At 42.2% G+C, this 17,043-nt stretch overlaps 1 protein-coding gene across 1 annotated transcript in view; it reads right to left on the minus strand.

The window, feature by feature from the left end:
- The window catches only part of b4galnt4a (beta-1,4-N-acetyl-galactosaminyl transferase 4a), a 123,586-nt gene that overhangs the window by 40,622 nt on the left and 65,921 nt on the right, over window positions 1–17,043 (minus strand). Inside the window, exons 3-6 of the mRNA XM_018664312.1 lie at window positions 13,491–13,589; window positions 5,163–5,258; window positions 4,261–4,351; window positions 3,099–3,199 (exon numbers count right to left, since the gene is read on the minus strand). Coding sequence (XP_018519828.1) covers window positions 3,099–3,199; window positions 4,261–4,351; window positions 5,163–5,258; window positions 13,491–13,589 — 387 coding nt within the window. The remainder of the gene's footprint in view (window positions 1–3,098; window positions 3,200–4,260; window positions 4,352–5,162; window positions 5,259–13,490; window positions 13,590–17,043) is intronic.

Genomic DNA, 17,043 nt, shown 5'->3' on the forward strand with positions numbered 1-17,043 from the left:
AGGTCTTGTGTGTCTGAGAATGAGCAGCTACTGTTGCTGTGGAGTCTCATATTGATTACATCTCTCTCATCCCATTTCCTGTGTGTGTGTGTGTGTGTGTGTGTGTGTGTGTCTTTTTGTGTCAGCTGAACCACACAGAAGAGGTATCACAGCACTTATGACACACATCAGTGCCTGAGTGTGTCTGCACAAATACAGACATGTGGGCTACACCAGTCCATGAACACACACATACACACACGCACTCTGTGCTACTCATAGGGCTCTCTCGATATCAGGCGAGGTCTGGTCTGGTTCTGTGTGCGAAGCTTGGCGGGAGCTGTCTGGACAATGTGATTGAAAGAAAATCTCATTACAGATTAGCTGTGGGCCAAAAATATGATTAATACCAAGGAGGGACAATGGATGATTTGCACTCACATTAAGTACATTCATATGCGCACAGATAATGTCTCAGCAGGACCACGGAGCGTTCTTATTAGAACCCTCCCCTTCCAACACACTGACCAGCTGGTACGTGTATGGGACTGAACAGAGGAACTAACTATGACTCAAGGTCATTACAGTACCACTGCAGACAACTTTTCTCTATATAGTATACGTGTGTTTTTTGTTTATATGCGTTTGACAGACATAAAAGGACCTTCGCAATTGATGTCATCATGTTATTAAGGAGGGATATCAGTCACATTCAGTACATCATTTAAAAGCTAACCACAAAAAGCTGACGGGGGTCACCAAGGAAATGCCTCAGCTCCCTGCTTCTCCTCCACAGCTAAATGTCTCATGGCAGCACATTCCATATATAGCCAGTTCATTATCAAGGATGACGATGCTGCGACCACAGACATGAAGAGGCAATCCTTTACAATACTATGAGTATTTTTAGAGCAGTGAGTCAGGTCATGAATAGAGCAGGAACAGAGCAGGAATTACAGCCATTAGCAGGAGCTAAGATTAAAAAAAAAAAATGCTCAGAATGGGCATACTTTGATTTTGAAGTTTTATACAAGTTATCATGTTTTCTATGCCTAATTTTCTGCTAGCAAGGTTTCTACACAATACAATTGTGCCACAGGGTCAAATCTGACTCATTGCTTATAAGAAAAAAAAAACCTTATCGTTAACTCCAGGACTCTGCCAGAGCACAAATTTACATTGGAGTTTCCAGTTCTAACCTCTAGTCATTAAAGAGAACATGAACTACAGAAAACTCACTCATTTTAAAGTGGTTTAGTCCATGCTGCATTCAAGTCATCATTTCAGATGTTCTGAGGTTAAGGCCATAGGAAGACCACGTTTTAATTCACGTTTTAATAAGATATGTTAAATTATTAAATGGTTTTATACTTGATTATTTTATTAGACTTAGTTATATCTATATGCAAAACTATGTATTTAGAAGATACAGACATGCTTACTTGGTCTTTCACTGAGACCAAACAAGCCTTGACCTCTCTCAATATCACCAGTGTTCACTTAATTAATACATGTTTAATATATTCAATAATTGCATGTAATCATCTGATTTTTATTAACAGCTAAGCATTATTAGAAGGATTTAAACAGCATAAAAAAGTAAACTGAAAAGTTTTAGACCTATTAAGAAATAAAGGTCTTAAAAGAAGCCTTGGCAGTAAATTCTCTTTCCAGATTAGCAAAGCACTCATTCACCTGTTCTGAGCATAAAATCTCTGATATGCAAGGATCAGTTAAGTTATAAAAACTATGTAAAAATGTAAACAGTATTTCAGCTCATCTCTCACAAAAAGCACTACTTGTACTAAGAGAAAACCTTGCAAACCTTGTTAGAGTTCTTTTTTCCCCTACACTCATATAGACAGATGGGTCACATAATGAACAACAGAGCCTAGAGTGAGATTTTTATCTATGAAACACAATGTGTCTCTGAAGACAGGGGAGGCAGCGAGGCCTGTCTGTCAGCCAGTGGCAGAATGAATGATCCCTGGCCACAGCACTGCTCCCCTGCCATTACCTAGATGATATTTCTCCACTGCTAAATGTCACATCAATATTCGCAGCCAGCTAATTAATCTCGGTTCCCATGGAACCTGGTGACATCTTCACATCCTGTTGGAATACAGATGGCTCCATAGCTGGACCTTTGCTCCTAACACATATTTGCCCAGAGCACTCATATGGTGCAGTTCAAACACTGTGCAACCTCATGCATCCTTTCCGTCTTAAATTTTTCAGAGGGTTTCACCAAGAAAACTTTATTAGTGAAGGCAATAGCAGCACAGCTTGACTTTTATTCGATTGCGGGCAGAGGGTACTTCAAGGATAGATGGGAAAGGAAAACGATTTTTCACAGGATGTTCTACAGGAGGATTTAAGTCTCCTGTATTCTGAGCTGTGTGTTGGACCTGAGTGATAGCCTGAGTGTTAGGATGGTGACATGAGGTGAGTGGGTGATTACTAAAGACGAACAAGGTCAAATCGCTCAGTGTCCCTCCTGTTGGTGTAAGGCTGAGCTATGGCAGATTGAAAGGCTTTTGCTGTTGACTGGTCAGGACCCAATGTTCTTACTAACAGCAGCTGTCTCAGAATGGATGTCGGATCATAGCAGTATTAGTCTAATGGCTTTTGACCCTTACGACCCCATTAATAACTAAATTTCTAGAAGAATACTTTCTCATATCCGACCTGTCACTGTGTGTACGACTGCCTTAGAAAGGAAGGGAATCCATTAGATGCCACTTAGAGGTATGAGTCATGCTCAGCCTGAATATCAGAAAATAGTCACTATGTAGTCTAATGATCAGGTTTTGGCTTTGCTGCACACATTGTACTGTGGAAGTGCTTTCCCAGAGGTATATATTACACAAAGTGTTTTTTGCTGTTATATCATGACATTGAGGAGTTAAAAACTATTTAGGCCCCAGGTGAATCTTCCTGCAGTAAAAGCTTGTTGCTAAGCAATATTAGTTAAAACCAGGGAATGTATTCATAGTCTTGGAAATGTGCACTTTGCTGAGAATCGCAAAGCATGAAAAAAATGCCAGGACCTTGTTGACTTTAAGTGGACTAACTCCCTCTGGTTTAGCTATTATACAAGAATGCAGTACAGTACTTACCTGTCCTACATAGACCAGCAGTCTGGCGTTGAGAGGGCTTTCATCAGGACTCAGCCAGAGCTCAGAGTTATCATCAGATGATACAGAGAACTGGAAATCACCTGGAGGGGAAAAACATGATCAAAGTGTGCGTTAGTGGAAGTAGATACACATGATCCTAGATAAGTATAATCAGGTAGGGCACGGCCTCATAAAAAAAATTAAACTGTAAAAATGCTAAGTTTGATGCCAAGACCACCTCTGGCAGAGGCCAGAGATGACACATCTGGCCACAGTGATATCAAGAGTGTTACTGCAATTGAATATCCAATCCATATGTAACAACTACATGTGAATACAAATTAACATTTGTGCACAAATCGACACCAGAAAAAACATAGAAAGCATACGAGTAGGCAGTTAATTAGTAGATAGTCAGGATACGTGAGGATTGTGAACAAGTTGTTATTCTGTCTAACAAAACTATTAATGATAGGAGCTGCATAAAGCTACTTTCCCCTAAGGAGCTGTTGTCTGAGACAGTTTCTTTCAATGTTGAAGAAAAGTAAGAAACAGTTAGTATCCAGCATGTCAGTGTGACTTTGCAATCATTTGTCACCCTGTGAAAGATGAGGATGAGGCAATAATCAGGATTTGTTGTGTGTGGGAATATGGCAAACAGCAGTGTACAGTCCACAGTAGATTTACTCGTGTGTAGGAATCCTCCTTCAATCTACAATAGAATTTAAAAGGTTGTCTCTGGCAGGGTGAGGTGAAGGGCACTTGTAGAGTGCTTGTCAGAATCCTAAAGATGGTATGACCTTTGAGCCATCAGCTAGAGAGAGCCATACCACCAGTGAAAGCTACATAAGAGACTGAAATGAACGGTAATCTAATTAATAACTTCAGATTCTGCAATTTGTGTAAGGGCACTTGGGTGTTAAGGCTTTTCAGTTCCCATAGCAACTGGGCTCCAGGGTAAGGCTATGAGGGTACTGCAGTGAGATTTAGCTGTGAGATCTCTGGCATTCAGCACTAATAAAAATGTGAATATCCACTATATTAGTGGCTCTGAAGCATTTGGATTAAGAGGGCTGGGGAAATTGTCTACTCTTATAAAGGACACATGCTCCAAGGCTCTCAGCCTCAGAGAAAGGACATGCTAATAAGATGAGCTAGTTACCATCTCTGTAAGGGTGAAGGAAGCCAAATATTCTCAGGCCATAGTTCTTCCACTTCGGAGCCACTGCCAGCTTCTTCACTGTGATTCTCGTCTGCAATAAGAAAAAGAAAACAATGAGCAAAAAATAAATAAGTGAGTAATAACAATAAAAAGGGAGGAAAAATCATGATAACACATCCACCATATAGTATTTTAAGATGGTCATGGATGCTACTCTGTCTCTGTGTAATCTTAGCAGCTCTGTATTGTTCCTCATTAGATTTGAGGACGTTTACACACCAGCGACCCCAGCCACAAATTTATTACCCCAGATAGTGTTCCACTCAGCAAATACATTGGTAAGTCCCCAGCCTAAAAGCCTTACTCTTAAATGTTCAACATACTGTTTTAGAAGTACACAAAAGAAAGCATGAATTTAACCTCATGTCTTATCCAATCCAATGCTAATCCAAGTATGTAAGTTACATCCTGCTGGAACATCCTGCTATGGCCTCAGTCTTTTGGCACAATATTATGTAGCCAGTTAAGTTCAAATCTAAGTCCCTTCTACAGGTTTTCCATTTTAAAACAAGTCTGCTTAAAACATTAAACTGGAAGCCAGTTAGCTTTAGCTTAATTAGCTAGCTAGCAAAATTTAATAAAGGCTGGTAGTGACAATTGTCACTTTAGCCAGCAAATCCACATTTCATATCAACTCATTGTTTCAAAGGTTATCTTGAATGGCAAGTTGACCACTGTCATTATAAACTGCGTATGTGTTGAGTGAGAATTTACAGTAACTAAGGGGTAAAAGGCTTTGCAGTCAGTCAGTTTAATGTGCCTTTAGTGTTGATACATTTGACCCATAAAAACACAGAATAGTAAGAGACAGAGGGTCATCCAGTCTGCTCTGAAATACTTACATGAGGGTAGAGAGGGAAGTGCAGGTTCTTTCTGAGTTGGGCTATGGAGGAGCCACACCAGTCCTCAAACACATGAAGGTTGGCCTGACCCTTATACTGCCAACACACAATCACACACAGAGAGGAATCAGGTTAGTGCCCTCAGTAACAACAGCATCACTAAATAGGTAGGATATGCCTCAGTACTTCAGCTACTGGGTCTCCTACCCTGACGGAAAGATTTCCATTTGCACTGGTTTCAGTCGAAATATTTTTGTACTGGAATGTATGTAATTTGTGATGCTTCTCTGCCATGCAGGAGAAATGAATTATTGGTGAAACATGTGACTGTAGCGTGACGTTTCTAACATTCTGAATAAGGGAAGGTGACAGAGAGTTCGTCAAAGTATGGGTGCAGCAGGGAGTGTGAACTGGGGATGTCTGGAACAGTTTGTCAGAGCTCATCCCCTGCCCATACTTTGACATTTGTCTGAATTACACAGGGAAATCACAGGACACAGCAAGGACAGATGGTGAAACCAGTCTGCCTTGGGGTATAGTTTCCTCACACACACAGACACACATATGGGTCCGCTCATACACAAGAAGAGATGCCTCTCTAATGACTTGTGAGTCCAACTTACTCTGCTTCGGAAGTGGAATGTTTTAGGTCACATACGATGTAAAAAAAAATAGAGAGCAAATATTACTATAATTTTTCACTTCCTTACACAGGCATAAACACTCCCCACATGAAAATGGAGGGTTCAGACAGTGAGACACGCACAGGGAGGTGGTGTGATTTCCTCAACATTGCATTGTTGCAAATACACAAGACTTTTATTGTTATGCTGGAATCACATAGTTTTGCAAGAGAGGAAACACACATACACAGCTCAACTTAGCGTCAAGCTTGTGGAGGTTGTCTCGGTGATTCAATGGCCTGCCAGCTCTAAATTATCATACTGGATGATCAACCAACTGTACCAACGCACATGCAAGTACTGTATACACATATGCCATCTTTAAATGCGTGACAGCAGCCCCAGCAGGCTGCCACTGTAATGCTGCCACAGATATTTAGAACATCACACAGAAGTTGAGCAGAAAGCTGGCTCTCACCAAATGACTATGAAATGACACACTGAGGTTCCCCGGTTGGATCAAAGCTAAAGGCGGTTTCACTACTTTGGCTCTATTTCATTTGATGAAGGTGGCTTTTCTGTGTGTAGAGTAGCTGCTGGCTGTATGGTGAACAAGTGTGAGCTGTCAAAGCAATTGATCAGGAGAGGGAGAGTGACCTCATGACAAAAAGAAAAAAATACAAACACTCACGCATGCATGCACACTCACACACACACACGCGCACACACACACACACACACACACACAGCTGCAAATCCTGTTGTCCTTTCATCAGGGGGATTAGAAAGGTGAGACAGAAAAGCCTCCCTGTCTGCTACTCTCCCTCCAAGTCTACATTTAAAGTAAAAAGACGTTGACGGAAGAGGGTGCGATGCTCCTTCAGTATCACACAGGCATTCTAACAGATGGCCTGACCCAAAGCGGTCCTTTTCATTTCTCTCCCGACTCTGTACGGTCAACTAAGTGCCCCGCACACTGACAGCAGCACGGCAATTACAGCTCATGCATTAATCATGAAATACTTTTGTTGTGCAAACATGTCAGTCCAAAACAGACTACCAATTTTACCTCTTAGATTTTTATGCGCCCTGTTTGATTTTTTTTTTTATTTTGTGTGTGTGTGTTACAGTATATGCTCTCTCGCAGAATGACTAATGCTAATGAAAAACAGAAAGGGAGAGAGACAGGGATTTTACAGGGGGCAAAAGAATCAAATCAGAGAAAAGCCTGAAAAGTCAGAAAATATGAATGGGAACGTCTGATGTTTAAAAAGGGAGTGGCAGAGGGAGAGAGAGAGTGAGGTGAGAGGGAGGCACAGTGAGGTTAGAGGGATTTAACAGACGGGACTAGTCCCTGTGTAAATATGCCTTATGTAAAGCTTTTAATAGATTTCCTGTGGGTTTTAAAAGCAAACCTTTTTCGGCCTGGCCGCCCCCCCCCAACCCCTCACCCTGCCTCTTGTCAAATAGCAATAAGCAGGCAGCTTTCAAAGTCTCTAATTATTCACACACACACATGTCCCTGTGCAGCCCTGGAGAGGCCACAGGCTGTAAAGTCGGCTTTCTGTTGGGGGGCACTTGAGTATAATTGGCTCTATTTTGTGGGTGACAGCCATGCGAGAGGTCTGTCTGTTCTCTGGCCTGAACAGGATGTCGGATATGGAATGGGGCAAGAAGGAGGTTATGTTTTTCCTCACCCTCTCTAACTTAAACTCACCCTCTCTTAACCCTTCACTTCCTTGACTCCACTAATCTGCCTTTGCCTCACCCCTGTTATGTCATTTGGCTTTTTCCCCTATGACTGCTGCCTCTGTCTCCCTTCTCTTGAAGAATCCTGTCCCACCATCCTTGATGTTGTCCATTCTTCCCTCTGACCTCTCTATTTCCACCTCCCCATCCCTCCATCACTGCCAGTGTGCTGCCATACGCTGTCGATATCTCCACTCTCTGCCTTCAGTTTCCCTGAGCTCAGCTGTCGGCTGTCAGTTCCCCGTGCTGTCTCCCTCTATCTCATTTTTGTCTCCCTCCTGTTCCCTCCTTTTGGAGAGTGATGCTCACATTAACAGTTTGTATACAGACGGCGACTTGCATGCTTCTGCTTTGGGTTTTCTTGGGTGTGTGTGTGTGTGTGTGTCATGTAGGTGGCTTTTTTTACAGCTTGTGAGCTCACATTCTCATCCAGTAATTGGCTAAAGAGGAGACAGATTGACTCCTGCTTACTTTCTTTCTTTACTCTCATTTGTTGTCCATCTCTCTTCTTTACTCCAAAGCCAGGGGCAGACGTATGTGCCATCCTGCCACCATGGACTACAAGTTTAATCCACAGACAGGAAGATTCAGAGAGCATTGTTCCCTCTACATGCACCAATTATAACAAATTCACAACAAGTAAAAGAGACCACAGGTCTGCATTACAAGAGCCCAAATCAAATCGCTGTGTCTGTCAATCACAGTCACTCCGTCTGTTCATAAGGTATGTTTGATCAGAAGTAGCTTATTCCACTTGGCCTGGGTGAAGTAGTAGGCAGGAGTGATAGGCATAAAGTGGCTATCTGTCAGGCTAATTGCTGGGACCTCCAGGCAAAGACAAAGGAGGAGTTGGACCAACACTTTTTTCCTCGGCTGCACTGCTGCTGAACCAGCAGCAACATACGACTGACATTCTTGATACCTAATAGCCAATATATCCCATGGATTTTTCAGCTGACTGATACAAACAACCTGATTTTTCATTTTACTGCAGTACAGCCATGTGTTTTATATCCACTGGTAGATTTTTTTTTTTTTTACTGTAATGGTGAGGCTTGTGCTGATGTAGACATTTAAACATGCTGCTTTTTTAGTACTCTACTGCTTCCAAGAGTCTGCAGTCACTGAAGAAGAAAAGAAGAGAGTGCAGTTGCAGATACTTTGAGAATGGTTTCTTTAGTTTTTTTCCTGGTCTTGTTTTTTTTTCCTACAGCAGGTGCTTCCTTCAAAAGTTCTCAAAAATTGGTTTTGTCACAAGTCAAACAGATGATATCTGCCATCTTCAGCTATCACAAAATTAAAGTAAAACACTTGGCAAACACAACCTTGTAGAATATGCCAATTCAGCTTTCCTTATGTCCATCCACCTCTTCCTCACTCTAATCACTCTCCAAAGGTTGTCTCCTGCTCGCCTAGCCTATATATAGCTACCACAGTTTCACAGCAACAGAGCACCTATACAGTGCCATTAAATTAGAGGGGAGGAGAGGGAGACAGAGGAAAAGCACCTGTCAAATATGAGGAGGTAAAAGAGAAAAGAAATACAGGATAGAGGAAATGAAAGGTGCGCAGAAAAGAAGCTGAGTAAGAAAGCCACTGAATGATGAAGACGTTTAAAATAACACAGAGCGCCGCACACTGCTCAGCCTAAGAGGCCCCTCTGCACAAACACATTGTTGCTGTCTCACCTATCTTCCTCAGACCACACATTTGTACCCACAATTCTGCGAGCTTGTCTGAGCATATCTCCGTCTCCCCTCTCCCTCACCCATCTGGTCGCACTATCAACCCGGAGCGCAAAATCAGACATTCTCTTTTCTTCTTTCTTTCCCCTCCTCTGGGGAGGCTGTCTCCCTTTCTCGAAATCTGGTGCAGCCTTCTGCGTTCCTGCTGGCAGCAAGGCACTGACAAATGGCCACGCTGCGCACCCACTGACGAGCAATCGCACCAACTGACACTGTAAATCCCCCTTGGATAAGAAAAGTGAGACATGATGTTCCTGGCTCTGGCACACTGGGGTATATACAATACCAGTCAGCTCACTCCCCCAGGGGCATATAGGAGAGACGGCATTAAAGCTCACTGTTGATACATCATAACATTAGATACTGTGGTTTCACTGAACTGATATCTTGAGATGTTAGTGCTGAATGAACAATTGAATGATACATGTTACATGTGAGTTATTCCCTCTGTGGCTATAAATGAAATGTTATTGCTCGAACACTTGCTACCATTTTCTGAAATATATCCGATTTCATAGAGGCCATTTAGATACTTTCTCTCTGCCTATCTCATCTCTCTCTGCCCGTTAGTAATTTAGGAAAGAGGAAAGAAATGAAAGTAGGATAAGTAGGGAGGTACAGCAAGGAAAAGGGAGGTTTTTCAAAGGTACAGAGGTTTGAAAGAAGAGATTATATGGAGAGAGATAATGGCAGCTCATTTCACACGGAGAGCAGCAAAAAATGGGAGACAAGGTTCATATGATCTCGATTCCAACCTCATCAACTACTGTAATGAGGGTTTGTATAATCTGCCATCTGTCCTACAATTACATATCTTCTGTCATGCCAGGGATATAACATGTGGGGGATGGATGTGGCTGCAGTGGATACGTTGAACTGAGGAACGTGAGGCAGAGCACGAAGGATGAGCAGAGTTGGGTTTTTTTTCATCTTCTTCCACAAGCTGTCGATCATTCACCCAACTGTAATGAGAGGCCAGTAAGAGAAATTGCATGTCTGCCTCGCGTTTGTCCGTTTGACTGTGTAGCATTGTGGATAGACAGATAGAAGAAAGACAGACAGGCTGAGGAGACAGCGAGGAGAGACAAATATCATGCTTCGTCTTCTAGTCACTTTCACATGATGCTGTGTGGGATGACGGGAGGGAGGGGAGACAAGAGGAAGAGAAAGATCTAATTCTTCCTCCTTGCCACCCGCGTGTTTTTGTGTGACGAGCCAGCTTTGACGACTGCTCCCACCTGAGTCATGTGTCTGCGCTGTGCTACAATATCTTCCTCACTCCCCCTGTGAGTGGTAAATAATAGGCTGCCCTGGAATCTGGAATGCCCGAATGTGCACGCTTATAGACACACTTCATCTCCACATCTCCGGCTTTGAGCCAGAGTCAGTCAACTAGGAGGACTGTCATCCTCTATCTGTCTGTATTTGCTTTCTGAATGACTTATTAACATCATTTCACATTTATAATACATCTGGGATGATGCTTTGATTCATGTTAAATCTGTGCTCACTGTGCTTTAATGTGGAACAGAAACATGCAAGTGTCACTAATCCCTCTTACCATCACTTTCTTTCTTCTCCTGACTAAATAAAATTGTTCATTATGCTCAAATTCTCTCTGGATCCATGTCGGCTTTGTCGCAAATGACTATTTATCCCTTCCCGTCTGGCTACTGCTTGACTTTTAAAATGTGGGCCAGCTCTCTCACTCTCTTTCTGACCTCTATCCCATGTTAATGTCCTTGACTTGCTGGTGTCCTTGACAGATACAGAGTGTGTCCACTCTACAGGCGCATGCCTGTGCTAATCCACAGCCACCTCTGGATGAGTTCACTGGGCCAGGGGACGCTCATTAAGTTGCCAGTAATGGCTGAAAACAACCTGCAGAAGACAGCACAGGTCAGAATCACAGCTCTTTATTTAAAGAAAAAAAAGAAGCATTTCCTCTCTGTGTCTATCTCTGTCTCATTATTGGTGCGTGCAAGAAAATAAATAAAGTCAGCATCCTTTCATTTTCATAACAGCTTAGTGCATGCAGCTTGTATAAATGTTCCTGGATGCCCGTGTGACCTCTGCCAGTCTGTGACAGCTGGCATATGGCACCACTCTACCTCCACCAGCCCGAGTCTACGCCTCTGACAGTGCCAGCTCAGTGGCCCCTCAGACCTCTGCCATCTTGGCGGTGCACCAGGAAAACAAGTTAGTGCTGGTAATTAGGACACATAGCTAGTGAGGAAAGAAGAAGAGCTGCTGAGCTGCTCCATGGTTTCTGACAGACTTTGCTTAGGCTTGACACGGCAGAAGTCTGAGATCAGACAAGAAGAGATGTACAAAAAAAAAATTTATAGAATTATGCTGGATATGCTGAAAACTAAATGGCATGTTTCGTTATGAGTAGGCTGGAAATGAGTCAAAGAAATGGCACGTTGACTTCTACAAGCGAGCTTTGATGCTAGTCATGCTTAATGCAAAATGTAGTTGGTGTGGATGTTGCAAAATTTATTTCCCTTTTGAGGCTGTTTTGCTTTTCCCTACCCAAAACATAAATAAGAGATCATGGTTGGTCAGTGAAATCACATACACGTCTTTGAGTGCAAAGGCGTCCTGTGGTTTTTAACAGTTCTCACATAAAAAATTTGAAAACACAAGGCAGAGGAAAAAGAAAAAAAAAAAAAAACAGGATGTTCATAATAAAGCATCTTGCTGTGATCAGGCCCTGAAATCCATTTACATTTGTGCAATTAGTCTACATGGTCCAGATTCAGATAGCGGGTTTGGCTGCCGTCCTAGCTTGGCTGTTTCATATCAATGTGACTTCTCATTTTCTAAGTACCACCACTTTAAATTATGCCAAAAGCATCGTCCACATTTAGATTCAGGCCGCTCAATATTCAGGCAACAGATGTTCCTGGGCAACGTTGCATTAAAAACAGATATCATCCACATGTGACAGCTTACAAAGCCAAAATGACAACCCAGCAATTTAATTGTCATTGCTTATGTGGGTTTATGAATGCATTTCAGCGCTATACATGACTTCATGGATGATTTTGTGGTTGATGTACTGTGCTGCAGCGGGAGGACATACAGGCAAAGGCAGGCTAACTCGAGACCAGCGCACCCAGGAGAGAGCTCAAATAAAACAACAGCTACTGTAACATTATTGGGCCCATACTGTGTTCAGCACCCCCTGTGATGCTGCCTTGTAGAAGAGATTACATGCATAACGCTCTGTAGAAGAAGCAAGAAAGCTGAGTACGACGCAGTGAGTGATAGGGAATCCTCTAAAAAAGTAACAGTATCTCTGCAGTCCAACTGATCTACTTGAAAATAACTTGCGCAACACTAACTTCCTATTATCCTCCTCATGCTGTGTGTATGAACTGTTCTCTTTATTTTGCCCAGAACTACACACTGTGGTGCTCAGCAGAGATAGTTAAACTTTACCCCAGGTAGAGAGTGACTAATAAATCATATTTTGCAGATTAGGGCTTGTACACACACACACACACACACACACAAAATCCTTTAATTAAACTCTGCTGAACAGGTTACAAATCTAGAGCCGCTTTCCTTATCACAAATCCGTAGCATAATTGCCCCCAACTGCTTCTCTCTTTGTTACAGTGGCTATGTAAACTCCATCATTAAGTGAGCTGAAAAAATTAGGATGAATCACATCAACTTGTAATCTTCAGGTCATGGGTGCCTTTAAATATAACCTGCTAATGGGTTTGGAAGAAATAGTATCATCCTCGCACAATAATTTATCAGCACAACCATACGGTACATTCTGTTCCGATAACGGCAGCAGAGAGTGACTGAATCCTCTGTTTGACCCTCATCATCTACTCATAAAAAGGACAGCTGAAAAGAAAATGGGAGTAAGACATCTGCAGCTAAATTCTATTTCACAAAAAGCAAACACTCAAATACCAACCCAGAGATGAAGAGGCATTAATAAAAAAAAAATCCACAGATGTTTAATCACAGATGAAAGTTGTGTGTGTGTGTGTGTGTATGTGTGTGTGAGTGGCTGTGCCAGGCTTAGCTGATGAGTCACACAAATAGCAAAGCAACTGAGGGACCTCAATATAATAATCCTTATCACTCTGAAAGATGGAATGAAGAGGTTATAAGGAATTAAAGGATAAGTGCAAGTGGAAAGATAAAATTAAAGAAAGGAAAGAAAGAAAATATTTTTTTATTACCTCTAGTTTCCATGGCAATTTCTTGTGGTGTTGGCTGAGGAACTTCCGAATGTGGGTGTGGTCTCTGCCATCGGCCCCTCCTGTGATTGGCTCGTCATCCTTGAAAAAAAATGCAGAAACAAGGACATATTTATTCCTCGTTAACTACAGAGAAGAAACAGTGAAGGAGAAAGACAAAAGACAAATGGATGGTTGTTTTACAGCTCAGTGGCTAAAGGCAAAGTCTTGCAGGCATGAATCCATCCATCCATCACTGCGGTAACCTGACTCCTCTTCATAAGCTACATAATTGATATATGAGATGAAGTAGCATCATTAGCTAAAACCACAGCCCTTTCTAATTCATGGAGGCATCAAGCAGCACACACTGTGAGTTACACACAACTAACTCACACACACACCTGCATATCATGAAAGAGCAGGCCAAAGAAACACAGGGTTATTTCCCCAGAAGGCTACTATTAAGACTGTGTGGAATCTCTTCTTCACCATTCACTCCTAATCCAGAGTTTGACTCGTCAAAGCCCTAATCTCCAACATACTCTAACCATCCACCCTGCCGGCCAAGATCTCCTTTCCAGGCAGCCTGAACTCTCCCCCTGATCTGGGATTTAGCCCTGCAGTTCTCTGGCCAGAGCACTACAGGGGCTCCTTCTCTGTGGTCTGCTAAAAGGCATGTTAATGTTAATGCTGTGGTGTAACGGGCAGGACATAGCGGAAAAGTGTGCAGGTTCTCTGCAAACTGCGAGGAGATAAAAGACCGCTGGGCTCCCAGTGGAGGGACTGAGTCTCGGAGCTGTTAAATGAGTGGCAAAGCATCCTCCATTTAGCAGGGATGTCAAGGAGAGGCCTACCTCCAATGAGACGAGCTGGAGAGGTTTTCAGCACCCCTGAAATGAGGGGCTTTTGTCAAGAAGGCACCAGTGTTTGCTAAAGAATCAGGGGAGGAAAAAAGGAATTTTCAGAGAGGAACAGGCAAGGAGACAGAGCTGCTGGACGCCAAGCCTTTGATTACTTTTTTAACTTCCAAGGGAGAGCAATGAAGGAGGGCAGAGGAGGTAACCAGAGCCACCAGAGGAGCATAAAGCGCTTGCTGTTTGTGTGTACCCAAAGACTCGCAAACAGACTAGCTTTGTCTGACACACAGACACTCAAATGTAGAGCCACTCAGTGAAGGACACAACATTCATATTGCATCAGCTGGTGTCTCACATGAAACAATACCAACATAAGAATAAAAGTATGAGACAGGGCTCAGCAGTCAGTGAAATATAAAGCTTAGATGAATCATGAATCATGTGAACACTGGGAAACTAGACTGCAAACACCTGCAGCAAAACATATTTTGACACATTTGCTGGAAAGCTTATTTAATGCTGCAGCTTAAGTATTTTGACATTTTACAGCAGCATTACCTTTTATTAGTACCCCATTGTAATTAATGCTATGATGGAAAACCGTCATCATTTTTGGTTCTTTATTACACGTTTCAATAAAGCCACTATTTCATTATAACTTCAAGATGCAAGACTTTTTCAGCTTTTGCATTAGTATTATTGTTCCATACCTAAACACAATTGCACAGTCCACAGTGGGTGGTGTTGCTTTATGTAGAGTACCCTACTAAATAGCAGTTTGCCTCCATGCTTTGGTACAGCAGTTTTCACACCTTTAAGTATTAACAGTTTACACATCATGTTTTGACCGATATCTGGAATAACCAGAGCTGGTAAAGTTTGTACACAATTACCTGGAGTAAATGGAGTAAAACATCTGTATAAAGTTTTAGTTCTCCAGACTCCAGTCCTGTTTTTGCATGCAAATCATTATGTTGCTCTTTCCTCATTAACACTTTGCACTAACAAGTGCTTCTTTACATTTGAGGTGTTGGTTTTCCTGTTTTTCTTTCAAGCCTCTTCTGTGTTAGTGTTGCTCTCACTTCTGGTAAAATTCAGATCTTGAACTCTCTCTGCAAAATTGGTGTGCTTACTGTGAGCAAAACAAGAGCCAGGAGATTTTTTTGTTCCTGCCTGTGACAGGCAGTTACTTTGCCAGCTAATCAGCTTTCTCTATTAGAACAGGTGCTGTGACTGTTTGAATGAAGATGAAAGATAATCCATGTACCAAAAAGGACTTTGTAATCTGTAGTTACAGATTGTAATTTAAAGAGGCAGTGTTTTAGAAATAATATGTTGTCAACCCTAAAAGACCAAACTCTAAATCACTGCTGGGGTTTGGACTGTAATTCACACAGACACCACTTCCCCACACTCTCCTAAAGCGCTGCCTCAGCTCGATCCAACTCAAAGTCTGCTTATCGATGCAATACTAAAAGGTACAGTTAAACTCATTGACCTGAGGTTGCACTACATCCTTCATCAGCTGTATCTCTTTTTCTTCTATAGCATGTATTGACTATACACTTCAGCAAGATGTTGTCATTACTTACAGTGTGCTACAAATACTTGTAACATTTGCGTAACTCATTATTTCAGAGTTACAATCTCTTAACTTGAAAGCAGATCTACATTTTTTTGGCACTGGGCCTAGAACTGTGATAATTAACGTTGATGCTAAGAGGCCTGTTAAATGGCCGTCTGTATTAAACACTGCATCAAGGCAAAACAGGGAATATCAATCACACTGATGAGACTGCCTATTTATCATATGTTTACATTGCTATTTACCTTGTTGACTTTCACTCAAACTAAATGACAAATGGACTATAACAATGTGGGCATTTGTCTGCTATGAGAGCAATGCATCAGAGACAGAAAGCGTGAGGGAGAGCAGCAATTAATTACAGCTAAACTAAGTTGTTTCATGTATGAGCATGTGCAGCAGAGTTGTTAATCACCAAAGGATTGATTGATAGATGAGCTGTCTGACCAGTGGGCCTCTGTCACTGACAGCCAACCATCCCACCAGTCAAATGCCTTGGCGAAGTGGGTGCTAGGCTCCCAGTTGTTTCCTTCCAGACTCCCCACGCTCATAAAGCACAATTTAAATGATGACCTTGCTGATCCTAGCCCGGGGAAACAGCTGGAGCCAGTGTCCTAGAATACCAATGAGCTTAATTAATCTCCCTTATTAAATACAAACAAGCACCAGTCGAGAGGGGGGGGTGGGGGTGGGGGGTGAGAGAGACAGGGACAGAGAGAGCAAAGGGGGAAACAGAGCAGAGTTTTTTTTTCACAAATCTCTTCACCCATCCACCATGATAACCCCTGCGAATGAGCTCAGCTCCAACAGCTCCCAAATGTCCACAAATCATGGTTTCATTTCCAGCGACTTGCAGTATGAAAGTTAATAACCACAGTGGAATAATTACATTATTCTCATTTTTTCATTCACGTTAACCACCACTGAGATATACAGTATGTTAATTAGTCCCACCATAATAATGATATAGACGCTTCGCTTCGCTGAATCAACAGTGGCTCCTGGTTGCTGGTTGTTCATTGCTGATATTAATATGTGTAGCTGGCGGCAAAGATACCTTGATGACATTTACCGTAGCAATGACTCATCACAGCGATTCACCACCAAAGAA

The sequence above is a fragment of the Lates calcarifer genome, linkage group LG10, assembly GCF_001640805.2.
Source record: "Lates calcarifer isolate ASB-BC8 linkage group LG10, TLL_Latcal_v3, whole genome shotgun sequence".
In the NCBI taxonomy this organism is placed as follows: Eukaryota; Metazoa; Chordata; class Actinopteri; family Centropomidae; genus Lates; species Lates calcarifer.